The sequence below is a fragment of the Echeneis naucrates genome, chromosome 23 (assembly GCF_900963305.1).
Source record: "Echeneis naucrates chromosome 23, fEcheNa1.1, whole genome shotgun sequence".
NCBI lineage: Eukaryota > Metazoa > Chordata > Actinopteri > Carangiformes > Echeneidae > Echeneis > Echeneis naucrates.
Genome location: NC_042533.1, coordinates 4,218,946 through 4,244,361, shown reverse-complemented (window position 1 = coordinate 4,244,361; position 25,416 = coordinate 4,218,946). Strand labels below are relative to the sequence as shown.

Here is a 25,416-nt window from a genome sequence, read left to right as displayed (position 1 = left end):
GATATCGTGGTCCTCAGCAGCCAATCAGCTTGCAGCTTCTTCCGACGTGCGTCAGTGCAGTTTTTTTCCCTCATCGCCGTGTAAACACGTGTACACGGCCGTGTGGACAAATTAAGAAAACTACTTAGACTACGTGTTCTTAACGTGAGTAAGATTTACTGCTCATACATTTTAGCACGGTAATTAGCTACAGTTAGCTTTAAAGTGTGTTTTTACTAAATGTCGGAAAGTAACACTTGGCTAGCTAACAAGCTAACAAGCTAAGCTATAAATTAACGCTAAAACTAACTGAATGAATGTGTTTACGGTTGTAGATGACTGCCTGTAACTTTCCATTCATTCATTTATCATTGACCAGTCCACCTGTTCACAGAAGGCTTTAACATCTTGACTGACATGATGTTGTTGGTTCTTTCAGACCAGCCCTAAAAATGGCAAAAAGCCTGCGGAGTAAATGGAAGCGTAAGATGCGCGCAGAGAAGAGGAAGAAAAATGCTCCTAAGGAGTTGGCTCGTCTGAAACAAGCTCTGAATTTAGATAAGAAAGGAGAGGCTGCCATGACTGATGTACAGGAAATCGCCACAGTGGTGCCAGCCGACAAGATCAAGAAGACTGATGTGGAAATGGCAGAGGTAGAGGGTGACGGTGAGTGACTGCTAGAGCAAATGGTCCACAGAAGATAAAAGACCCAGACTGGACTAACGCCTTGCATTCTTGGGTTCTGACTAGAAGCTCTGAACAGTTAGAAGAACACAATTATTTACTTCATACATAGATTTTGATCAGGGAACAGTATGTATTTAACAATTTATTTAGTAACAGTATTTTTTTTTTTTTTTTTGGTGTTCCAGATGGGAAGATGGACATGGACAGCAAACGTAACAAGGCAACACTGCTGGATGAACACGGACAGTACCCCGCATGGATGAACCAGCGGCAGGCCAAGAAACTGAAAAGCAAACGAATGGCAAAGAAGAGCGGCAAGGGCAGCAAGAAAAAGGGTATTGCCTGGTGAACCAGAGGAAACCAAGAAGCCATTTGCTTTGCCTTTTAAGACTTGATGCGGTAACGCAGGAGGATTGTTTCATGTATTGATTAATACATGATACCTGTCACTTCCTGTTACTGAGTCACATTCACTTCAGTGGATTACAAGATGCTTCTGCCAGTCTGTCCTTGTTGATTAACTCACAGAAGGAACACATTTGTTCTCATGGAACAGCAGCTGCACCTCTATGTTAGGAGACAAATGTTAGAAAATAGGACTTCTGTCTGCCTTTAGCTTTTCCTCATATATTGTGGCAGTGCAGGTGATTGTGTTCTCTACTGCAAGTAAATCATTTTCATATTCATCAAGTTAGTCTCAGTACAACCAACTGGTGCAGCCTCATAGTCCAACTTCAAGGAAGACTGGACATTTGTGGCATGTTACTCTTTTTCTCACTTCATTTCCTGCATATAGAAGATACATGTGAAATCATTATTGAATGATTGTATTGTTGATAAAACACTCGTCATTTGCTTTTGTTTATTATGACAACCTTATCACAAAATCATGATTAAATTACGGTGAAGGATAATAAATGATATTAGCTGTAATGTTACTGTAAATTGTTGCCTTACAAACACAAAGAAGCCTGCCTCCAGAATATTTTATCGATCGCAAGCTACATGCTCAAACTCCTTACCCTTATTGATCATATTACCCTAAAAAACTCACAGGCTCTAAGCAAGTCAGCTGATCAGAAGCCTTTTTGGTGCAAATTTTCATGAACTATAAATATGGAGTAAAATTTCTTCTGTTAAACATCCACAGAAAACTTAAATTGCTTCATTGAAGGTTGTCCAAAGAAGAAAAACCCAGCTTCCTGAACATGCCGCTCACTGAATCAGCTTCACGTAAGCAGCAGGGAACAGGCCCAAACGTCCTTCACAGTGTCCCTTCCACCAGCCTTCATCGATCATCTCTATGTTGGTGATTTCGTCGCCTGGGTTGAAGGAGATCTCATCATCTGCCTCTGTGGAAAAGGAACCATAGGATGTGTTCTTGTTTCTCTTGACAAGGTGTACATGTCAAAAGGTGAAGATAGACGTGTCTTACCTCCCTGATAGTCATAAAGTGCTACTGCCCTCTGGCCAAATGTCAGGTCTTCATAGTCGTCTGTGGCTGGAAAAGAAAGCTGAAATTAACGAGGGTTCTCTCTGTGACACCACAAATGTTCAACCGCTGCTGACTCAGGCGCAGACCTGTTATTGGAGGAGGCTCCCTGAGGTCCTCATAATCCCCTTCACACTCATCAACCTCACTTGATCTGCTAGGAAGTGGCGGAGCATCCTGGTCAAGGTAATCATCTGAGGGTGAAGGCAAGTCTGGAGGTTCCGCGTACAATGGCTCATCCTTGAAACAGCAGAGTATCTTTGAATTTGTTATTTTAAATGAAGATGGCCTAAAATTACATGAATAAATAAAGGCCCCAGTTTGGGCCTTTTGTGTGTTACCACTGTGTTCGATTCTTTTAAAATCCTGTCTCTCTTTTAAACATTTAGATTGAGACGGTTCTGTAGAAATAAGTAGGCTTTTTCATGAGTCATAAAAATAAATGAACCCTTATGGACATTTATGTCCATAGTTAGAATCTATAGAGATGATGAACTAACACTTGTTGGTTTTGGTCTTCCAGGATATTTGATAAAGACATCATTTAAACGTGAATTAAATTAATCCATTATTTTATACAACAGATGTTTGAATCTGAATCTGTCTTACCTCTGGTTGTGGCTCTGGTTCTGGTTCTGGTTCTTGCTCTGGCTCTGGCTCTGGTTCTTGCTCTTGCTCTGGCTCTGGCTCTGGTTCTGGTTCTGGTACATCTGGTATGTGGCGCTGTATTTCAGGTGGGGGCATGTCGTACTGTGGATCCTCATCTGGAACAGATGGTGGACAGATTTCCTCCTCTCTGCGGCTCTGTTCCTACAAGAAGCACAAATTGCAAGATCAAAGATAAATAGCAATGAACAATTAACAATGTTAACTATTAGTTCAAATTTCCATCTTCACATATTTACGGAGTATGTATTTACCTCCTGCCTACGTTTGGCCTCTTCTCGCTCTCTCTTCTCTCTGGCCTGTCTCCTCACTCTCTCTTCTTCTACTCTCTTCCTGTTCTCTTCGTCTGAAGCCTTGGCCATGTTCTCAAAACGTGCTTTCAGTTTTCCTGCTCCTGCAGTTGCTGCAGAGCAGATGGAAATAAATATGAACAAGGTGCATTAACAATGACCTTTGTCCACATTGCATTCATTTTCACAGTATAAAACATCCAAAGCTTGTGGATTTTAGGATGATTACAGGGAACATACAGGCCTCTAACGGTTGTGTCTTCTCATATGCAGAGGTTGGGGAGTCCATATCTGAGAATCCAGCTGCACTCTGGAGGAAGATTAACTCAGTAAAGTCAAGAGGCAATCATCATTTACCTTCTTAAGCCTTTCAATCACAATAAACGTGACACAAGGATCCAGTAAGTAAAATGGTAGTGACTGGCAAGTGAACATTTCATCCAATCAGTCAGTCATTTTTTAAATCAGAAAAAAAAAAAAAATGCTCCTGGTCTCTCTCTTGTATTTTCACATATAACAGATCTGGGGCTCATTTTCACCAAGGCCAACATATACACAGCAGAAACTAGCATTACCACAATGGGCCTTGATTGCCTGATGAGTACATATTAATTCATTCTTATAACCAACCATAATTAAACTTTAATTCCTTTATAGCTCAAATGCCCATCTTAAAAGTTGCCAATATTCTTGCCTGTAGATTTATCTGATTTGGTTTGAATCAGAAGCCAGTCCCACTCTTCCCAAACAGAAACATGAATTTCTACTATTCAATAAGAGGCTCCAGAGTAAACTCTCCCAGCACTGACCTTATCCATTCGATCTTCCTGAACTCCATAGCGACCACCAAACCCCGCTGAATAATCTAAGCAGAGGGAAATTCAGATGAAGCGTAAATCCACTGATCGTTTCTGATCGTCCACGTGTGTCTGGTGTCTCACCTTTTTGTGACTGATGTTTCTCTGTCTCACCCTTGTAATCATAACCCAGCGCTGCTTTATCAACCTTTTCCTTCTCAACGCCAAACTTCCCTCCAAATCCTTTCGAATAATCTGGTGAAAATGAATGAATACCGCATGAAGTATGGATGAAAATGAATGAATACAGCATGAAGTATGGATAGATGTTAAACTTAAGAAATTTTATGAGTGAAACTCACCTTTCTGTGATTGATGCTTCTCTGTTTCTCCTTTATAGTCATATCCCAATGCAGCTTTGTCGACTTTTTCCTTCTCCACGCCAAACTTCCCTCCAAATCCTTTCGAATAATCTGGTGAAAATGAATGAATACCGCATGAAGTATGGATAGATGTTAAACTAAGAAATGTTATGAGTGAAACTCACCTTTCTGTGACTGATGCTTCTCTGTTTCTCCTTTATAGTCGTATCCCAATGCAGCTTTGTCGACTTTTTCCTTCTCCACGCCAAACTTCCCTCCAAACCCCTTCGAGTAATCTAAGACCATAACAGATTGTCAGGAAAATCTTCAACAAGACTTTGTACCTTTCGTAAAGTACCAACCTACCTTTCTGAGAAGCATGCTGCTGCACTTGCTCTTTGTAATCAAAGCCCATGGCAGACTGCACAGATTACACAGAAACTGCAATTAATAACAACGGTAAAATACACAAGTTCACTTTAAATGTTTAAAAAAAATAAATGTTTTTTTATGAATAAAAAAAAAAAAGAAACAAAGCTAGTAAAAGGATGCTGAAACAGATGTGTCTGAGTGCAATCTTCTCACCTTATCAACACGATCTTTCTGAACGCCAAATTTCCCGCCAAACCCTTGTGCTGCATCCTTCTGGGAAGAGTGCTGCTCAACTTGTGCCACATAGTCGTGACTTAAAGCCGTCTGCACAAAGGAGATAACAACTTCAGACAGCTGTATGTGGTAAATCGCAGCAGTGGACGCAGAGTGAAGGATAAAATAGATCGAATGTGGCGGGACATAAGAGGAACCCGTCACAGAGTATATCTTTTTTTTTTTTTTTTTTTTACCTTGTCCATTCGATCCTTCTCCACTCCGAACTTCCCTCCATATCCGTAGGAGGCTTTGGGCCTGTGCTCTTTCTGCTTCACCTCCTCGTGCTCCATGGTCACCTTGCTTCTGAGCTCTGCAACACTAGCAGGCCACACCAAGGGCCACAGTATCAGACTCACATTAACATGGCTGCACACAGATGTACACCAGTACACATCCTGAACATCTGAACTGCAAAGATTAATCAAACTGTTTGAAATTAATTTCCAATCGTACTTTTGCTTTAAATGCCCATATCTGCTATTAATGCAAAAACTTAAGTTAAAGTATTACATTTTATACGTTTAAAATTTGAATACATGATTGAGTCCCTGCTGAGACTCCTCACAACCGGAGAAGGAGTTCCAAACAGAACAGAGTTAAGTATTTCATGCAAAACCAAGATAGTCACCAACGGTTCTTCTGTTATTGGCTTATAACCAGTCCATAAAGCTTCATTAACAAGTTCGCCCTTGTAAATAAAGTCAGTGATTGCAACTCATAAATTCTTTATAAAGAGTGACTACTTTGAGCTTGGTTCCAAACTTAGTAAACAACAACAATGTGTTGTTGTTGCATTCAGCACGACTGTCTGAATTCATGGTCTCTCCATCTCAGCAGTGCTTTAAATGTCACTGTTGTTGTCATCACAATATATTACCCATATAAGGAGACAGTAGCAGCCTGACGGCCTTTGCTCTGTTCTCACTTCCTCTTCCTGTTCCTACAGAGCAGCCATCCTCTCTACCAATCTGAATCTTTAAAAAAAAACCCAAAAACAACAAGCTTGTCTGCACAAACAATCTGCATCTTCTTACCTGATGTGTTCTTTACGTCCAGAGCCCTCGATGGTCTTGGCTCCCCAACGCTGCTCCTGCTCTGAGACATCATTCTGAAACACAAAGGGAGAGACTGACGATGACACACAAGGAACCAGAAGGAGTTTATGGAGGAGAAGGAGTTTTATTTCTCCACCGTACCTCAAAGTCTGGGTCTGTCTCCCAGTCGTCGCCTTCTGCAGCCACCTTCATGCTCACATTGTGGCCCACGACTGACTTCCACATCTGAGGAGGGGAAACAGAACAACATAAGCAACCACATTCAACGTTAATGGACGACCTGTTTATATGTTCAAATGTCTACATATTAAAAACTGTCAGCGATGTCATGGTTTAAAAAAAAAAAACAACAACAAAAACAACAACTAAGGTACAACTACTAAATTCTGACCCCCATTTCCTGAAGTCCCAAAAAGGAAGTCAAGATATTTTTATCACAAACTTCATTTCCCCAAAATGAAACACGGGTCCTAATGTTGAGAAACAACATAGTTTTAGTAGGATAGTTGCATTATTCGATATTTTCAGGACTTTAAAATCCTCTGCAAAGACATTAGTTGGTGGAGAGAAACTTCACATGATGATTCATTCTAAGCTATTAAATGCCACCTTAACAAAGATATTTCTGAACACATCTTACGAACATAAATGGTAGTTATATGGCTGTGACATTGGTCTTAGTAGTGTCCTATTAGTGTTACTGTTATATTTCAGCATCACATTGTCATGACAGTTTAGTTGAAGTTTCCTAGTTTACACTTACTTCCTTAATGGATCTGACAAATGAACGAAATGAAAGCACGCAAAACATAAAAGCACTCTGTCATTTAGTTTGGAGTAAAAAAAAATAACGTTACCTTGGACTCGTCCGCGCAGTTATAATGATGTTTAGGTCGATATTTAGGTCCAAGTCCGTCTGAGGTCCTTCACCCAAACTGACACCTACAGGGGCAACACGTGAACGAGCATCCGGCGCATGTGAGCGCGCATCGATGTCAATAATAAAACAAATGTCCCAGTGTAACTCATAATTGACTAATTGCCTTCAGTTATGTATTAAAATGATTTCAAATAGATGACTTTATTCATTAAAACACGGAATTCAAAACGAAGGCAATGCTGCATTCATGGGAGCTCGGAAATTAGCGGGGGATTTTATTTATTTTTTATTTTTTATTTTTTTATTTTTTTTGAAAAAGCTACAGGATCTATTACAACCTGTTAAACACTGACATTAACTGATGGACTGATAAAGTAGATTTTTAGTTCTGTTTTTTTTTTTTTTTCAGTTCAACTCTGATGAAGAAGGGGCTGTGATTTAGCCAGTTGTAGTGCAGTTGAAACACTTGAGGGCTGACTCACACAGCTTTAACACAACAACCTGCTGTAATATGAAACATCTAAGAAAGCATCAGACTCAAGAGTGACAACTACACAATATATACATAAAGTCCAGGTTTGGACTTGGTTTATAGAAGAAGACCATTAAAAACTATAATCCAAGTGTTGATGTGAGTTAAATCAAATTATCTGGACAAATACACAGTTTACTGAAACTATCAGAGTCCGTCAGAAGCTATTTAACTTGAATCGTTTCTCATCCTCCATGAAAATCTGGATTACACTGTAGCTCCAGTTTGGTGAACCTTCGACTATTTGTGGCGATTTAACTTTTCTATTTTCTCTTCCATCCTTGCTAACAGTAATTTACACCTTAGAGTCTTTTTAAATAGATGTTACGAGCCACGACTGTTTGAGTCCAATCTCCTCGAGGCTGAAAACATAAAATTCATAAATGCAAGTGTAATCTAGACTTCAGACAAACAGTTTACTCCCAAACTCATTTAAATTTAGAAACTTCTTTTTATTCATAGTTTTAAATGTAGCTGTTTATATAATTATATCTCCTGTAAAGAGAAGCGTTTTAGTGTTTTAAAGACCAGCACTTAATTCTGTATGTTACAGTATGTTTTGGTATGAGCTGAGCTTCACACAAATGTCAAGAAGATGTGGTCATGAATGATTGTTGTTAAATGCAAAAATTAGTAATTAATGATAATCCATTTATTTGGAAGAATTGCACAGAAAAAAGTGTTCTAACCCATTTGTTGATTTGAAATTAAAATGAGCTGAGCCCAAATAAACAAACACAAAAACCTAAATTCTGTCATTGTTCTGACACATAAATCAGCATTAATGCTTGACAAGATCGGTCCCTGATCTAAACCACCAACACTTTAATTACAGTTTATTTTTCTGTACAGCCCTTTTAAACTGTTTTTACATCTAATGTGTGTAAGTGAGGGGCGCTGATTTAGAAAGAAGGTGAGTACAGTGAAGAGTGATACAACAAGAATGTAGAGAGTGAAGAATGGAACCATTTCAACTTAAGATAAATAAATTATGCTACATCACAGTAGTCTACAATGGGATGGATATTACTTTAAAACAGCAGTTTTCCTCCTTTGGAATGAATCCACACTGTGGTTACATTGCACCTTAAGGCAACTTCATCTGCTATAAAAACTATGAAGCGACCTGTAACATCTACATCTGTGCCACACGAGCACGGACAGGGAATCCAGCTGAAATAGATAATACAGGTACATATGTACAAATGATGTGATTTATGTAAGAGGAAATTAAAAGACACAATAGGAATGTGTAGGAACAGAAACTGAATTGCACTCTGATTCTTTTTTTTTGTGCAGTAGAGTGAGTAGAGGAGGAAAACACTGAACTTTAACAGCACATCCTGAACTCAAGCCATCTTAAAAGAAAAGGTTCCAATATTTTGGGAAGTGCATTTATTCCCTTTTCTGGCAAACGTTAGATGGGATGACCCCCAGCACACTCCTGTCAGTCTCTTAAATATTAGGCTTCAGGGTTAGCTTTGGACAAAGGGGGGAAAAAAGGCCAGCTTTTTTACTTCTATTTTAGTAAAAGTACAACATATTTACCAGCAAAATGAAGAAATCAAGTAACCATGCTAATGACTGATTAATGCTTTTCATTTGAAATCTACTCAGCCTTTAATGAAACTTTTAGCTGGACCTTTAAAATGAATGTGATGGAGTAACAAGCCCAAAGTTTGCCTCTGTGATGTGGTTAGGGTGGTGATGTAGTGATTTGCATAAAATACAATTAAGTATACGCACCTCCAGCGCTGAGGTAAACAGACTGAGGAGTAACAGCTATGCGACAGTGAACTTACATTTTGCATTTGTAAGGATTATACAAACTCAACATTAAATGTTAAAGAGATTCAGAGCTGCTATACCTTTGGCAGAGCCGAGTAACCATTTGCCCCTGTATCCAATCTTTGTGCAAAGACAAGTGAGCTTGCCTTATATTTAACAGAGACATCAGTCTTTGTGGTCTAACAGTAGCACGGTAATGCTCTCATTTCAGACATTTCCCAAAATGTCCAAATTGTACAGTTAAGTAAAGTAACCCTTTTATATCCGGATCTCAAGGCACACAAAGAGCACCAACTTTTTTCCCCTAAGCCACAGAGTAAAAGGAGGAAAATGAAAAGTTTGTCCCTTTTGTCCTGTCGACTGTCAAACACACTCAAAGTCACACAATATCCAACTAATTAAAATCAATGACAAGAGCTCCCAAAATAATTCTACATCCTTTGGCTAACAGTTAAGTCCTGTAAAGTGCATACAGTAGCCTTCACACCTTTTGATTTATTACACAATATAAAACATATTGATGGCTTGGGTTAGGACTCTGTCACATTTCCATTTTTCCCCTCCTCTCTCTCTCCCTCTAATGTCTCTTATCTGTCATGTTTGTCAGAGGGAGCTGGTTTCAGAGGTATCCGCCCAGACACATCAGCAGCAGGACGTGCACAGTGAGCAGATAGAGGCTGAGCAGCAGAGGGGTACGCTGGCGAGAGCAGAACGCTGCTCGGAGCATCCGCATTAAACCTGGACCACCTCTCCGAACCTGCGTGGTGGGAAAGACGATGTTACAGGAAATACTCACGTCACAAGTATTCATTATTATGCTTATTAAAGATGACAAAGTAGCTGTTGTGGGACATCAGTGGAGCCTTACTCGAGTGACAGCTCCTTCCGGCGGTTCAATAAAAACAGCAGTCTCTGAGTGATCCCCTTCTTGTGCAAAGTGCCATGTAGCCTGGCTGTGGCTGATAATGAGAGTAAAAAACAGATGTCAGCTGTCAGATTCTGTTGATTGAGCATAATCATCAGAACTAAAACTGGACAAGATGAAGAATAGACATAGATAAACGCATGAGAAAGCATATGACAGTGTACTGTTCGCTGTTTTCATCAAATACCATCCTTAGTCTCAAAATCATGCCATCAGACATGTTGACTCAAGACCAATTTAAAAGACAATGTGTCAAATATCCTTAATATATAGATGAGGAGCATAATAAAATGTGGATTATAAATAAATGGAGCCTAAAGTTTTGCCATGTATGCTGCATAATGGATAACTCATTATAGTTTTATTAGGTTACAAGTTCCAAGTATCAGGATTTATTTGGAGACATGTTAGTGTCCAGCTGACAAATGCAAACCCACGGTTTACTCTCTTTTTACCTCAAACAGACAAATTCCCGAGGGACACGTGGGGCTCTTCAGCTTCTAAATTTTTCACGCTGTTCCCTAGTGAATTGACGTTTTGGCTAAAAATAGCTGCCTGGAACAGCTTTGATGATGAAAGTTAGTCTGAACCAAAGCAGTCAAAGTTAAACTGGGCTGGAAACCAAAATTATTGACTGAATGACACTGAAAAAAAATCAGTGGAGCTGAGACGAGGTGATAACTCCTATTGCGCAGAGTTTAATCCATTGATAATATAAATTTATCTTATTATATAGACTGACTTCTCTCTGTGATCCTCAAAGGTTCCATCATGTGTCATATCACATACCGTTTGAGTCTGTCTTGTGTTGCCATGAGCTGTTCCTCCGCTGCCATCCTCTGCTGTGTCTCTTCGTCTAACCTGATGCAGAGGAGATAAAGATGAGTGAATAATCTTGTCGGCCACGTCCTGCCTGTTTCCAAACCCTGCTGATGTTCGGTCCACACTTTACCTCCTCTGTAACTCTTTGACCTCAGCAATGTATGCATGACTGTCTGGTGGGCTGCTTCGCTCCTGTGGGGCTCCAGGAGGACTGTCTGCCTTCTCTGTGCCCTGCGGAGGACGATGACATGGCAGAGATAACTCACGTTTATCAAAGATTTGGATCAAACTGGAGCACTCATAATAAAAGGACTTCAAAACGTCAATAGTTTGTTCCTAAATAGAACTACAAGCAGAAGAATGACAAAAAGGGATCAGGACTCCCGAAGAGGTCCCAAGTAAAGGCTGCAGAGTAAATGGAGAAAAAAATGTAGATTATAGGGGTGAGACTTTTTTGTGAAATACCTGCCCACTAAAGTTCCTTCATATTAAACTACCAGGCAGAAAACCTAGGTCTACCTCTCTCTGATAGTGTTCCTTCTGAAGTTTTGGTTCATGAGTGCGAGCCTCCTCCAACATGGCGGTAAGCTGCCGCAGTTGTTGGTCCCTTTCTGAGAGTGTGGTGAGTGTCTGCTGCTTCAGCTGCTCTGCTTGAGCCATCCAGTCGATGCGCTCCAGCCTGACACAAAACACAAATCAACTGTTTTTCATTTTGCTCTGTTTAAACAGATGCCAAACGTCTCTATTGTGTCTCACCTGAGTGTCTCCACTTCCTGTTTGCCAATTTGCACCACATTCTCCAGCTGCATTATAACACTCAGCATGTCTTCATTCTTCTTCTTCTCCTCAAACAGCTCCTGGCTGACTTTAATTAGCTCTCCAGCTCCCAGCCGAGCCAACTCCGATTTCTGCTTCTTGAGCACAGACGTTTGTGTTTGAAGCTGCTCCAGCTGCACAAAAAGAAAGAAACAAGAAATATCTTGAAATAGCTGTCTATGAAAATCCATTAACACTATAACACTCCTTTTGTCTGTGTTTAGGACTAAAATATTTCTATTTTGTCTCTCACCAGTCTTTCCCTGTCGTTTTGAAGTGCTTGTAGTGCGTTCTTCAGGCTCCACACCTCTCCAGTGGAGCCTGCAGGGCTGCTGTGAGCTGCATGACCAACCGCCGCCTTACTCATCTCTTCCATTTTCAGGCTCATTTCCTGGGCCTTGTTCACTGCTTGGTCCCTGCTGTCCTGTAGGGAGGCCATGGCTTTAGCAAAAGACTGATTCTCTGCTCTCAGCTGGGTCGTCACTTCTTTCTCTTCTAGCAGTTTCTGCTCGATGGCCAGGAGGTCTCGAGCCAGCTCTGCCACCCTCTCCTGAGCGCTCTCAGACTCGGTCCGCATCACACCTCCCTCCCATCGCAGCTCAGCTAGCTCTTTGCTTTTGCTGTCCTGTTCTTGTCTCTCCCGTTGTAAGGTCCCCTGTAAAGCCTCTATTTGCTCTCTTGATGTCTGAAGTTGCTCCCTCAGCTTTTCAACCTCTGCTCCTGGAGCATCTATCAGCTGAGATATTGTGTTACTGTCAGCAGCCTGACTCAGAGTGTCCCTCTCCACTCTCACTGCCTCCACCTCTGTCTCTCTGGCTCTGCTGATGCTCTTTAACTGACTTTCCAATTCTTCACGTTCCCTCTCCAGAGAGGTGATGCGCTCTCTCTGAGTAGCCAGAAGCTGTTTGTGTTGAGAGTCTTTCATGCTCAGGACTTGGTTAAGGTCATCACGGTAGCCATGAAGCTGAGCAGACAGCTTGGCCTTTTCAGCGTACAGGTCATCTCTCTGGACCAGCAGAGAGCGCAGCTCTTCTTTCAGGCTGTTGTTCTCCCCTGCTGCCTCTTGAATCAGACCATCCTTCTCCATCATCACCTGGTAAGAGACATGACAACTACTATATTCACCGCCGAAAACAAGCACTATGTGTTACTGTGATGGTGTTGGACATTACCTGCAGGTGCTTCTCCTCCAGCTGTTTGTACATGTTAAGAACTCTGTCTCTGTCATCCTGCAAGGAGCTCATGGCCTTCATGAAAGAGTCCAGCTTGGCTTTTCGGTTGTTGCTCTCTTCTTCTGCCTTTCTCAGTTTTTCCTCCAGATCCCGCACTTCTTCTCTTCTCTGCTCCAGCTCCTTCTCAGCTTCTTGTGCCCGGCTGTCAGCCTCCTTTCTGGCCTCATCAGCAGACTGAGAAATGAAAAAGAATTTGTTAAGAAAAGCTGCTATTAGCTCTCTTATTAAATATTAATAGAAAGAGCAAAACAATATACATAAAATGGATGGATTGTAAATAAAGAGATCTAAACCTGTGCAACAGCTTGCTCTATCTCCCCCAGCATTTCCACTTCTCTCCTTTCCTTCTCATTTAGCTCAGCTTCCAGATTCTCTGTCAAGGCCTTCGAGGATCTCAGGTCTGTCTCCAGTTGCTCCAAATTTAAGCAGAGCCGTTTCTCTTCTGCCTCTCTCTCCCTCAGCTCAGTCCTGGTCTGGTCGACTTCACCCTGCAGCCGACCTACAGCCTCTTCCAGAGCCTGGACTCTGTGATGAAGACCCTGCAGCTCATCTGTAAGTGCACGGACTTCATTCTGTGCCGACTGTAACTCGGCTAAGGTTTCTTGAAGCTTGCTCTTCTCTTCTACAAGAGCAGATTGACTTTCTGTGACTTTCTTTCCTTCTTCTTCCAGTCTCAGCTGCCAGTCTTTGTCTGCTTTCTCTAGTCTGAAATACCAAAAAACAAAACAATGAGATACCATAATCTTTTATTAGTCCCTAAGTGGAGGAGTCAACAATCTAGTTGTTTAGTTGTGAGCTACCACATAACCCAACATAACCCATCCAAGCAAAAAAAGAAATTAAACCATACAGATTAGACTTTCTTACCTTTCCACAGAAATCTGAAGTTCCTCTTTCAGGACAATTTCTTTCTGAAGGTGTTCTTCCAGCTCCTTGGCCCGTGTTTCAGCCTCTCGGACTTCACCTTCTTTTCCCCGCAAAGCATCATTAAAGCGAGTCTCCCACTGCCGGGCCTCGTCCAAGACTCGATCCCGGTCATCTTGCAGTGAGGACATGCAGCGTGAGAAGGCAGCCAACCTTGCAAGAGACTCGTCCAGGCGGGCTTGCATCTCCTGGGCTCGTCTCTCAGCTCCCTCTGCCATCTCTCTGGCCTCCATGGTGGCCTCCTCTTCCTTTTCCCGTTCTCTGTACGCCTCCTCCAGTCTCAGCTCCATCTCCTTCAGTTCAGCTCCCAGTCTGAACCTCACAGAGTCCAAGGTCTGCTCTGCCTCAGCTCTCATCGAAGCCTCTCTCTGCTGCACGCTCTGTTCTAAGGTTGCTTTCTCAGCTAAGGCCTCACTTAACTGTTTCTGGACCTCTTCCAGTTGGGATTTACAGCCAGCCAACTCTGCCTCTGTCCCTTTCAGGTCCTCTATAGTTTTGGAAGTCTCCAGCTGGGATTGTTCTAGTTTTTTATTGAGCTCATCAAGACCTAACTGCAGTGCCTTAGCTTCCCTTCCCAGCTCACTGATCCTCTCCTGGTACTGGATGCTGTCCTTCTGCAGCTGTCGGACTTCCAGCTGCTTCTCCCTCAGCAGCTCTTCCAGCTGACGTGCTCGGTTCTGGCTGCCTTCTTTGACCCTCTGAGCAGACCTCAGCTGCTGCTCCAGCTCCCTCTGTTTCCCACACCCCGCCTCGGCTTCAGCCCTTTCTCTCTGGGCTTGCCTCATGTCTTCTTCCAGCCTGGACGCTCGGTCCCTCTCGCTCTGAGCCTGGGCTTCCAGTTCAGCTCGCTCCCTCTCCAACCTCTCCACCTCCTGCTGAACTTCAGCTAGGTGCTCCCGGTTGTCTGCTGTTTCCTGCTGGTAACCGGCGATGCTCCCATTGAGCTGGGCCAACTGGTTCATCAGACGCTCCTCCAGATTATCTTTCTCACTTTCAAGGCTTCTGAGGAGTTCCTTGAACTGAGTCTCCCTTTTCAAGCCCTCTTCAATGAGGCTCTTCTCTCTGTCTTTTCTCTCTTGTAGGCACTTCTCCAGAGAGGACACAACAGTCAGCTTCTCTTCACTTTCCTGTAGGTCCCTCTCAAGTGAAGCCAGTGTGGCTTTGAGTTCAGCCTCCTGTTCCCGCCACAGTGCCCTTTCTGTCTCCATCTCCTTCATTTTGTCCTCTAATACATTTTGAGCACTTTCAGACATTCTTTCTTTTTCTTTCTCTTCTGTGTGCTGGAAATGTGCTTCTGGTGCGGACATTGCAACCATTAGGTCACCTGAAGTCTCTTCTGAAGTTACAGGGTTTTCTTCGTACTGACTCTCATCAGGCTCTGCTTTGGTCATGATTGTTTCAGATTTCTGGGCAGTGACAACCTCTTCAACAGCTGCAGAGCTAAGTTGAGTCACTTGAGTTTCATTTTCTTCATTTACTCTAATCTGGGAGAGTTGTTCCCTCAGTTCTTCAATCTGTTCCCCTAGAGAGTCTCTCTCTGCCACGGTAGCATCTAGCTCAGCTTTCAAAGCCCCCAGTTCCTCCTGAAGTCTTTCAGCCTCAGCTTTGAGAGTGTTATCTTCTTGTTTTACTCCAGAACTCTCCTGCATCTCTCTCAGTCTCTCATTCTCCTCCTCTAGCTCCAGTATCTTCTGCTGCTTTGTTTTGGCAAATTTTCTCATTTTGTCTTTCACTGTATCAACCTCTTTCTGTGCGTCCTCAGCCTGCCTCTCTGCCTGTTGTCTCGCAGCCTCATTTGTCCTCACCCTGGCTGCTAACTCCTGTCTCTCCTGCCTGGCGGCTTCCAGGACTCGCCTCACCCTCTCCGCCTCATCGCTCACATTTTCATAAGACTTCAGCAGAGTCTCGTACTCATCCTTCATGCCTTGAACCTTTTCCTCCCATTCTCTGCTCATCCTGATGGCCTCCTCTTTTGCCAACTCTGATTCTCTCTTACAAGCATCTTTCTCATTCACAATCCCTTCCATGGCCAGTTTGAGGCTCTCACAGGATGATCCAAGGCTTTGGTTCTCCAGTAATGTTCGATCGACCTCATCGATCAATATTAATCTTTCTGCTCGTAGCTTCGTCAGCTCATCTTCTGCTGATTCCATTTTTTGTTGAAGTTCAGTAACATGCTCCTCAGTTGAGGCTAGCTTCTCTTTCTGGATTTTGCTTTCTTTCAGGACCTCTTTGCGAGAGATCAGAGCAGCCTGAAGCTTTCGCTGAAGCTGCTGTATCTTCGCCTCGCTGTCATTTTCTTCTTCTTGCTTCTGTGGAACCTCAACCTCTAACCTCTGGGTTTTTTCCTGTTGAGCTTTTAACTCTTCCTGTAAAGAAGCTATGACCTGATCTTTCTGAGACACTGTATCCTGCATTGAGTTTATGAGAGAGTTTTGCTCACTCAACTGCTGACTGAGCTCCAGTATTTCCTGGTTCTTGTTGTTGAGAAACTGTTTAAAGTCCTCCACCTCAGCCTGCAGAGTTTCAGTAGTGGATGAGGAATCTGCAGATGCTACCATCTCTGCTTTTAGTGTTTCTGCATAAGACACAGCCTGGCGATACTTTTCTCTGAGATCATTAACTTCCTCTGACAGAGCATTGATCTGGCTTTCTTTTTCTCTAAGTGCTTGTACCTCTTTACCTAAATCCAGTACTTCAGCTTCCTTCAGTGACAGACCAGCTTGAGTTTCTTGCAGCTGATTCTCGAGCTCTCTGTAAGCCTCTTGCACAGTTTGGAGATCTTCTCCCAGAGCTTTCACTGATTCCTCCATTTGTGCAGGATTGACAGAATGGACAGGATGGTCAGACGTCTTCAAGTGATGCTGAACTGAATCAAGAGTTTGCGGTTGTGATGAATCAGGCTCAGATGTTGCAAAATCCACCCAGTCCTCCTGAACCCAATCCCCTGCTGCCATTTGCTTATTCACATTTTCAACTGCTTGTTGGGTCTCATGATGAGACTGGTCCTCTTTCTCACTGGTCACTTTTTCTTCCAACTCTCTCAGCTTCGTCAGGAGAGCTTCTCTTTCTCCGCCTTGCGCCTCAAATCGCTCCATCAGCTCACTGTATTCTTCTTTCTGCTGCTTCAGTTGTTCGCGGTGGTGCCTGTCTTTGTCTTTTGCTTTGCGGATGGTTTCTCTGCGAGACTCTTGAGCCTCTTGAACTTTCCTCTGAAGTGTTTCACACTCTGCTTCCAGAGTGGCCACTTGGGATTGTAACATGGTTGTTTCAGGAGAAATTTCTACAGACTGATTGTGACTATTTTCAGCTTCTTCACTTAACTTTTGATTCAGGGCAAGTGCCTCAGCAATGACTTCATCCTGTTGGCTATTTTTCTGCTTGAGTGATTCAATTATTTCCTCTTTGGATCTTAAGGCTTGCTCAAGCTCAAGGACTTTAGCCTCCATTTCTTGAATCTCATGTGCTCCTGTTTTTTCTACCTCTGGAACATTTGCAGGATTTTCTTCTTTTTCTAGTTCATCTTTCTCTTTCCATTTTTTGGCTTCTGCCTCAAAGTCAGCAACCTTCTTCATGAGCTCTTTGCGCTGCACAAGTGCAGCCTGCAGCTTCTTCTTTGTGTTTGTTAGTTGGGTTTCCAGCACTCCTTTCTCTTTTCGTAATGTGCCAAGTTCATCATCTTCGTGAGCAGCTGAGTCTTCACAGCTCACTTCCTGTGTCTCCTTTCTCACATTCTGAAGTTCCACTATCTGTTCTCTCAGTTTATTGACCTCACTGTCAATCTGGAACTTCTCTTCTTCTACTTGGACAAGTCTGGCTGACATACTGTCATTCAGCTCCATTATCTCTTGTTCTTTCTGGCTGAGGTGAAGATGTAGCTCACTGATCTCTGAGTCCTTCTTTAACAAAGCCTCATTCTTTAGAACTGATGTCTGGGAATATTCAACCATGCTGTTTTCTGTATCTTCCAGCTTCTTTTCAAGCTCAGAGGTGAGGAGCTCTCTGTCCTCCAGCTGAGCACTCAGCATCCTGGCCTGGCCTTCCTGCTCAGACAGAGCACGCTGGGTTTGCTCCAAGTCACTCTGCAGGCTCTGGATCTTCTGGTCCTTGGTTTTACTTTCAAAGCTCAAAATTTCTATCTGTTCTTCTAGAAGCTGCATTTCAACACTGTGCTTCTCTACCACTGAGCAACTTTGCTGGGAAACCTCATCCAACTTCACTTTAGCGAACTTAAGCTCCTCTGCAAAGTCGTTGGCCTGGCACTCAGCCTTTCCTTTGGCAGCAGTAAGTGACTGTGTTTCTTCTTCGAGACTCTTGATTTTCTCCTGTGACTCTGCAGCAGCAGCTTTGAGCCTCTGCAGCTCAGCCAAAAGTTCACTGTACCTCTTCTGGAGCTCCTCGGCTAAGGTCTGAGCAAACGCCTGGCCAGTAGGTAAACTGGTGTCTGTGGAGGAAGAACCTTGCTGGGTGAGATGAACCTGAACTGTCTCTCGAATGACAACAGAGGCAGACTCAACTTGAACTGTGGAGTTTTCCTGCTCCATGCTCGCCGCTTCCCACGACTGCAGCTGCAGCTGGCCAAAGTCCTGCAGGATGGATGGCCACTCGTGCCCTCCATCTTGATTCACAGCTTCCAACAGGGTCCAACTGCTGTGGGCTACCTCCGAATCGCTACTAGCAACCATTTCATCCGAGGAGGTCCCTTTGGATTCTTCTGGGGACTCGCACTGGTGTCCAATAAGTTCTGGGCTGCTTTCATTGTCAGCAGAAATGGAGAGAACAGAGGTGTCCTCAGCAACTAAGGTGGTCTCTTCTTCTTGTGTATCCTCCATCAGGTCAGGAAGAGCTGCAGAACTGTCAGTGGGAGCTGTACTGACATCCTGATTCTGGTCTGGAGCCTCATTGTAGGTTTCCCTGGTGGCAACCTCTCCAGAGCGCTGTTCTTCAGCCAGTCTAAAGGATTCTCTCAAGGCGACAAGCTCATTGTCTTTTTCTGATAGCTGCTGCTGCAGCTCCTGTATGTGTGCTGTGGAAGAGAAAGCAACTAGAAAAACACAGTTTTTCTATGAATAGAAACAGTATATAGCTGAAAATCTGAATCAACAAACAATTTACGCAAATGCACAAAATAAGAGGAATCAGATTTCAGATCCATCTGTTCTGTCTAGAGAAATGTTCTCAGTTTATACACTTCTTGATGTGTGGTGTTAGTGGAATATATTGGTGGTCAAAGTTCAAACTGTAAGTATAGCCTCTGGAGAAATCAATACTAAACCAGGCAAGAATCATCCCTGGAAACAAGATGTTGGAAGATTTTAGAAGATCAAAGTGAAAATTGTATCCTGAAAATGTGAGTGTGAGAATAAACTCATTAGATCGTTTAATGATTATAATGATCAAATAAAGTAAAATGACTCTGTGAGAGACTGATGGTTGAATATAATGTGTGAATTTCATTTCAACAATTTTCTTGTACCTGATGAATCCTGTGCTGATGGTTCAGTCACATCCTCTCTTTCACTCAACTGAAAAAAAAACAAAAAAAAAAAAAACAAAACAAAAACAAAACTGTAAGTATCTGCTGAAAATAGAGAGGACTAGAAGTTGTTGTGAGACAGATCAAGTGTAAAGGGGAGTGAAACGACAGTTTTTAAAAGCTCTATGCTGCCTGTGTGACAACTGAAATCTATATCAGCTGCAGTGTGAGGTGAAGGTCAGCTCAGATAGTCGCAACAGTGGATCACTGCAGAGGGGATTAGGCTCACATCCTCACGGCCAGTTAAAGCATGTCTGTCTGCTGCGTGACCCAGCTTCTGTCCTGTCTGAGACGGACTGAGGTCAACTGTCCAGACACATGTTGTGACCCTGGACCAGACGCAAAGCATTCAACTTGTCACACTGCCATGCCCGCTAAATAAAAGTTGACTCTGGAAAATTTTGTATAATAGAAAGGGAAAAGCAGAAATGCTGCAGATGTTTGACTTTGAACAGGAATGATTAGAAGCTACGTTTTCTTTTTACACCTGATTCCAGTCCAGCATGTCCCACTTCAACATGCTTTTAATCATATGAACAGAGACACTTTTGAGGAGAAAATCAGTACAAAGGCAGAGAGACACTGTAAAGTGTAAGCTCAATAAAGTTCTGAGTATCATAGATCTTATTTAGGACTGCTTTTTGGATTGAAACAAGCTGCTCACATCTGAGTTAAGCAAATAATAATAACTGCCAAAACATATACAAACTGTTTAAAACCTCATCTACTCCACATTAATGTGTAGACTATGACTGGACATTGTAGCTATAAGAAAAGGCTCATTAATGCTGGCAGAATAACACATTAATTTGTATATTGATATCTTATCTCAATGCAGATCATGTTAAAGTGTGTAGACTGTATGAGTGTAACTCAAAAGGCCTGCGGCTTGGATGCCAGTATTTCACGTCTTTATATAGCATGAAAATAAGAAACAGATAATGTATTTCAGTCACAGATCACGTGTAAATGGAGCCTTAGTACTGACTGTAACAATTTGCTGCTCCAACTCCTGGATCTTGGCAGTGGCTTCTTCTTGGTCTAAGGATTTTCTGTCAAGTTGGTCTATAAAAAACAGAACAAAACAGACAACTGAATTAAAACAGTGAGATGCTGATGAAAGACCTAAGTTTTGACATTACCACATTGAATCCCACGAACAGCCAGATAATTTCTCTTACCCTGAAGGGTTTCCATGGTGTGGGTGAGTGCTGCACATCGCTCCTCACTCTCACTCTGTTTGTCTTTCAGCGTTGCCAATTGGGTCGCAATTGATTGCACAGAGTCCAGGAGCAGGGAAAGGTCACCTGGGACAGGTTTTTCCTCTGCAGCATCTACATCAGCTAGAGTCAGCGCTTGCAAATGTCTCCACACTTCAGCCAAGGTCTCGCTCTTCTTTTTGGCATCTTCCTGCTCCTCTTTGAGTGAAGCCAGCTCTCTTTCTAGTTTATCAACTTCTAATTTCTCCCTCTCCACGACCTCCTGGCTGGCATGAACAGTTGCCTCTCTGATGGATGCTAGTTCACTTTCAAGCCGAGCTATTTCTATCTGGTCTCGCTCTGAAGCATCATTGCTCGCCTTGATGGCTGCAAGCTCAGCCTCTTTCATCAGAGCTAGTTCTTTCTCCAGCCTGGCAACTTCCATCTTCTCCGTCTCCAGAGCCTCCTGACTAAAACGCTCAGATTCTCTCAGGGAGACCAGCTCACTCTCCTGCCTCACCGCCACCTCCGCTCTCTCTCCTTCCAGAGCCTCCAGGCTGGTCCGGAGAGATGCAAGTTCTGCATCCGCTCTGCCGGCCTGCTCAACCCACTGCTGCCTCTCCTCGTCCCTGAGTTTCACAGCCTCGGCCAGCTCCTGCTCCATCTGCCGGAACTGAGCAGTCAAGATCTGAACGGTGGGAGAGAAAGAGGAAATGACAGATAGAAGTGGGTGTGTGTTGTTTGGATTGTGAAAACAACACATGATTATCTGCTATTGACATTTGAGGTGTGTGTCGGTTGAACTGTATTCTTTATACAGGAGAATTACTCATTCTGTCATGACGACTGTTAATATCTGACAACACAAGGAACAACGTGTGAAACAACATTCCTTAAGACGGTGCAAAAATGTCTTCTGGTCCAACAGGATCTGTACCTGTTTCTGCTGATCGGCACTGTTCACTTCCTGCTGCAGCATTTCCAGCACTTGGGAACGAGATTTTAGGGCCTCCTCAAGTTCTTCACTGCGCCTCTGGGCTGCTTGCAGGGCCTGGGAAAGACGAAACAACAAAGAAGCCATATGAATGTTCAGGTTTATGACTGTATGGTGTGGCAGTGATACATTCTTCCGCTGCATGATAAGGTAAAGCACTGAACTGCCTTTAAGCCAAATCATTTCCAAATTTAAGTGTTATTAAACTTCTTTTTACCTTTTTTAGTAAAGGATAATGACATTAACTTGTTATTATTAAAAGAAAGATTAAAGGAAGTAATTAAAAGATATTCTCTCCATAATTAGAGTCATTCTGTGTTAAATGATGTTGCTCTAGGTTTTAAAAAAATAACAAGAACTCAAAGAAGAAAATTTATCTAAAACAATTATTTAATTAATTAATTATTCATTTACGTAAATGATTAGGTAAAATGCAGACATGTTGATGTTTGACTGATTTAAACAAAAAGTGCATATATATTGGCAAGAACTGTTAGTGAATAAATCATATGCTGAGGAGTCAGTTATACAGGTGAACTACTGGATCTTGTACCTGCTGAAGCTCGCTCTCATTGTGAGACTGTGTTGTGACCTTCATCAGCTCTTCTTCATGTTTTTGGATCTGCTCCTGGAAACGCACATCCTTCTCGCAGATCACTGCCTGCAGTTTCTGCAGCTAAAGAAAAAACATAGAAAATCATCAGGACAGAAAATCATTCATTGTTTAAAGAGTAGGACGATGTGTGATTACAGAAATGTCACCTGTTCAACATGGGTAGATTCCTTCTCCTGAAGAAGCTGCTCAGTGGCCTGGAGTCGTTGTTGCAGCTCCCGGCTGTTGGCCTCTTCCTCACACAGCTTGCTCTTCAGTTCTTGGAGCTCTTCCTCAGCTGCAGCACCAGCTCCTGTGAAAGAGGTGTCTGGGCTCAGCTGTGGACAAAACAAATGAGATCAAATATCTTTATTATTAGTTTCTGGTTAACCAATAGCGTATCTTTTCTGCAATTAGGGGTGATTTTCATAATCCTAGAAGCACAATGCAGATGATTTTGCCTCAGTCAAACTCACCGTGCCTCCTCCTGATCCTTTTAAATCAGCTATCTGTTTGTTGAGTGATGTCATCTTAGCTTTGGCCTGCAGTTTGAGTTTTGTGAATCGAGCCTCAGCTTCTTCCTTTTCATTCTATGGATATAAGGAAATAAATCTAAAACAGGTTCTTATAATTTGGAGTCGTGTTGATAGCAAATACATGCACACACAGAGGATTATTTACCTTGAGCTGTGCATCTTTGTTGGTCAGCTCTGTGTCCTTTTGGACAAGCTGGGTGTCTTTGTCTCGAATGAGCTCCTTCAGCTGGACCACCAGTTGTTCCAGGTGAGCCAGCCTCTCCATGGCCTCCTCAGGTACCTCAGACTCCACTGGAGGCTGGCCCTCACCAGCAGGGAGCTGAGGCACCAGCATAGCCTGCACAAAGAAGCAAGCAGAGGTTGTCAAGGTTAATTCTGCTTAAGTCTGAGAAAATTACCCTAACAAATCCATCAGGTTTACTCAAACCTTGGCCAAAATTTAGTTTGAAGTTATACCAACAACATATTTTGAGCTCTTGCGCTTCCATATCTTGCCTTTACATACTTAAAAATCTTCTGTAAAGATTTTCTGATCATCACAGCTGCTACTCAACATGTCTTGAAGACAAGCAGACATTTTCTTCAATCACATGCTTCCAAATATTAACATACATGCAATAAGTGCATGCTTATTTAAACAGTTGGGAGAATTGTTCATAATGATTGGTAAGGATGCATCACCTGCGGATCTCCACCTGGGCCCTCCTCTCCAGAGAGCTCCTGGAGGACCGTGGCCAGGCGGCTCAACATAAAGATGGCACTGTGCATGGGAGAAAACAAAAACAAAACAGTGGTCTGACTCACGTGGGGATTTCTTACATACAGATGCACCTCTACAAGCTCTGTTTTGTCCTGCGCTGTTACGGTGATATTGTGGGACCCTTTTTTCAAAACCTTTCTGCAGTTCACAACTCTCTCCAGTGTCCTATATCAAGATTCAACCTCAAAATATTTTAGCTGCTGGCATAAATTGAGTTATTCATAGTAGCATAGATGGAGCCTGCAGTTAAAAGTGTCTTACATCTGACACTCATATTGTCTGATGTAGGATGTGTACACTTAACCTTTCACAATGTCTCCAGCCAGAACAGCTCCAAGAGCTGCCTGACGCAGATGCTGGATGACATGTCCTAAGAAAATGTGACGATAAGCACACAGGCCCAAGGACATAAATTTTATTTTGTCTACATGCGAGCAGTGGGTGGTATCATAAACTGCTTCTCCTATTTTATTTGAGGGTGATTCGGGATTTCCAAAGTGAAGAATAATCTTTTAGTCCAGACTTTAAAACCCACACAGACAGGCTCAGAAAACTGGATGTAAAATGCAGTCAGCTTCTTGTATCTGACATTACCAATTACAAAACTGTGAGTAGTGGTCCATTAACCTCAGAGTCAATGAAGAGACTGATAACGGGCAGACATGTTAATAATTGATTATTTTAAGCAATTTCTCAAGCAAATATACCAAAAACAAACAAATAAATAAATAATCAACCATAAGTAGATGATTTTAAGACAGTAAAGTGCATCATTTGATCATTTTGTGTATTTTTATGTAATCACTTTATTTTGTGAGTTGTTGTGAGTTGATTTGTAGATTAATCACTTGTCAATATGATAGCTGGAATCAGCCTTTGAAATACGTTTTCATTACAAAGCTGCCCTGAAAACATAGAAAACAGTGTTTTGACGCTACTGTACGTTTTTATACTAAAACACACAGAATACATAAGTTATGCATCATAAACTTTTATCCAGGACTTTTACAAGTGTTAAAGTGAAATTGAGAACTTTTTCTCAAACCCTGTCCTTTTTGCCTCTTTGTTCAGATCAACACACTGTCAGAGACCCCTAACCTCTGCTCTCCGGGCCGAGCCGGGCCGAGCCGAACCGAATCTTGCCGAACCTGTCGGAAACGCCACTGCGCCTGCGTCACTCTGTTCGTGAACAGCAAAGATTAAACCAAGCTAACGCGAAAATGGACGACAAACTTTGGCCGCGGTTGGACACCGATATCTCCAAATCCCGGTAGACCCGGCGGAAGATCAAGAAACGGTGTGTTGAGCCGGGTGGCTGCTGAAAAGAGACGCTGATCCGTGTGGTCGCAGTTTTCGGGATACAGCCCAGTTAGCTTAGCATGCTAACGCCAATAACTCGTAAACAAGCAGCGCTTCTTTAAAAAGAAAAAAAGCAGCCGAGCGGAGTTTGTCTGTCCGGGACATGATAGCCGGCAGCTGCAGCCCTGCAGGCGGGCTGTTTCTAAAAGGGACCTTCGGCTCACCTGTGAGAGCGTTTCCCAGGTAAACGTAGCTGGTTTTAATCTGATATTTCCCCCTCGGATGGGTTTCTGAGCCGAGCCACATCACCAAACACTCCCGGAAACAAAACTTCCCCCGCTGTGATTGGACGGCCGGATCTGAGGGACCGTCTGCAGCTTACCGAGCGCACACTTCCGTCAGAGGGACCGTCTGCATAAATGTGGAGGATTTAAAAAAAAAATAAGATAAACGAAAAATGAATGCTTGAGCTAAAAACAAAACGAGAGATAATAGAGATAATTGGACCCTTCGTCGTCTGGAAGAATGGCCGGACATGACCAAAGAGTCCACCTGATCATTAACCATGGCAGGCAGCTGGGGAGGAGTCTGCTGCTGCTCGCCCA

General features: G+C 42.8%; 3 protein-coding genes across 4 annotated transcripts; 1 reads left to right on the top strand and 2 right to left on the bottom strand.

The window, feature by feature from the left end:
• Positions 1 to 47: 47 nt before the first annotated feature.
• llph (LLP homolog, long-term synaptic facilitation factor) lies at positions 48 to 1,599 on the top strand. Its single transcript, XM_029495537.1, has 3 exons — positions 48 to 144; positions 419 to 645; positions 852 to 1,599. Exons 2-3 carry the CDS (start codon positions 432 to 434, stop codon positions 1,013 to 1,015), a joined length of 378 nt encoding a protein of 125 aa, XP_029351397.1. The 5' UTR covers positions 48 to 144; positions 419 to 431; the 3' UTR covers positions 1,016 to 1,599.
• hcls1 (hematopoietic cell-specific Lyn substrate 1) lies at positions 843 to 6,944 on the bottom strand. Its single transcript, XM_029495536.1, has 16 exons — positions 6,834 to 6,944; positions 6,118 to 6,201; positions 5,956 to 6,029; positions 5,116 to 5,239; positions 4,859 to 4,969; positions 4,640 to 4,694; positions 4,459 to 4,569; positions 4,274 to 4,384; positions 4,056 to 4,166; positions 3,924 to 3,979; positions 3,355 to 3,424; positions 3,079 to 3,227; positions 2,768 to 2,968; positions 2,248 to 2,398; positions 2,102 to 2,167; positions 843 to 2,018 (listed from the first exon to the last, which is right to left on the bottom strand). The coding sequence occupies exons 2-16, from the start codon at positions 6,199 to 6,201 to the stop codon at positions 1,882 to 1,884; spliced, it is 1,611 nt and encodes a 536-aa protein (XP_029351396.1). The 5' UTR covers positions 6,834 to 6,944; the 3' UTR covers positions 843 to 1,881.
• An 866-nt stretch (positions 6,945 to 7,810) lies between these two features.
• On the bottom strand, positions 7,811 to 25,161 carry golgb1 (golgin B1). Of its 2 annotated transcripts, none has more exons than XM_029494688.1 (20): positions 25,036 to 25,161; positions 23,434 to 23,512; positions 22,898 to 23,089; positions 22,693 to 22,806; positions 22,387 to 22,554; positions 22,178 to 22,300; positions 21,568 to 21,681; positions 20,613 to 21,318; positions 20,420 to 20,496; positions 19,372 to 19,420; positions 13,839 to 18,939; positions 13,265 to 13,676; positions 12,912 to 13,145; positions 11,993 to 12,832; positions 11,680 to 11,873; positions 11,443 to 11,602; positions 11,054 to 11,154; positions 10,891 to 10,962; positions 10,045 to 10,135; positions 7,811 to 9,933 (listed from the first exon to the last, which is right to left on the bottom strand). In XM_029494688.1, the coding sequence occupies exons 2-20, from the start codon at positions 23,500 to 23,502 to the stop codon at positions 9,796 to 9,798; spliced, it is 8,955 nt and encodes a 2,984-aa protein (XP_029350548.1). In that variant the 5' UTR covers positions 23,503 to 23,512; positions 25,036 to 25,161; the 3' UTR covers positions 7,811 to 9,795. The 2 variants fall into 2 exon arrangements, with proteins under 2 accessions (XP_029350548.1, XP_029350549.1); XM_029494689.1 differs by having other exon boundaries at positions 13,839 to 18,921.
• Between the last annotated feature and the right edge of the window lie 255 nt (positions 25,162 to 25,416).

Excerpts from the sequence above, each read along its gene's own strand:
- llph (XM_029495537.1), top strand. The coding sequence starts at position 432 with ATGGCAAAAAGCCTGCGGAGTAAATGGAAGCGTAAGATGCGCGCAGAG. Across the intron at positions 646-851 it reads GGCAGAGGTAGAGGGTGACG|ATGGGAAGATGGACATGGAC; the intron begins GTGAGTGACTGC and ends TTGGTGTTCCAG.
- hcls1 (XM_029495536.1), bottom strand. The coding sequence starts at position 6,201 with ATGTGGAAGTCAGTCGTGGGCCACAATGTGAGCATGAAGGTGGCTGCA. Across the intron at positions 6,030-6,117 it reads AGACAGACCCAGACTTTGAG|AATGATGTCTCAGAGCAGGA; the intron begins GTACGGTGGAGA and ends TTTGTGTTTCAG. Across the intron at positions 4,385-4,458 it reads GAAGCATCAGTCACAGAAAG|ATTATTCGAAAGGATTTGGA; the intron begins GTGAGTTTCACT and ends CATTTTCACCAG.
- golgb1 (XM_029494688.1), bottom strand. The coding sequence starts at position 23,502 with ATGTTGAGCCGCCTGGCCACGGTCCTCCAGGAGCTCTCTGGAGAGGAG. Across the intron at positions 21,319-21,567 it reads GTGCCGATCAGCAGAAACAG|ATCTTGACTGCTCAGTTCCG; the intron begins GTACAGATCCTG and ends CCCACCGTTCAG. Across the intron at positions 11,603-11,679 it reads CAGGAAGTGGAGACACTCAG|GCTGGAGCGCATCGACTGGA; the intron begins GTGAGACACAAT and ends GTTTTGTGTCAG.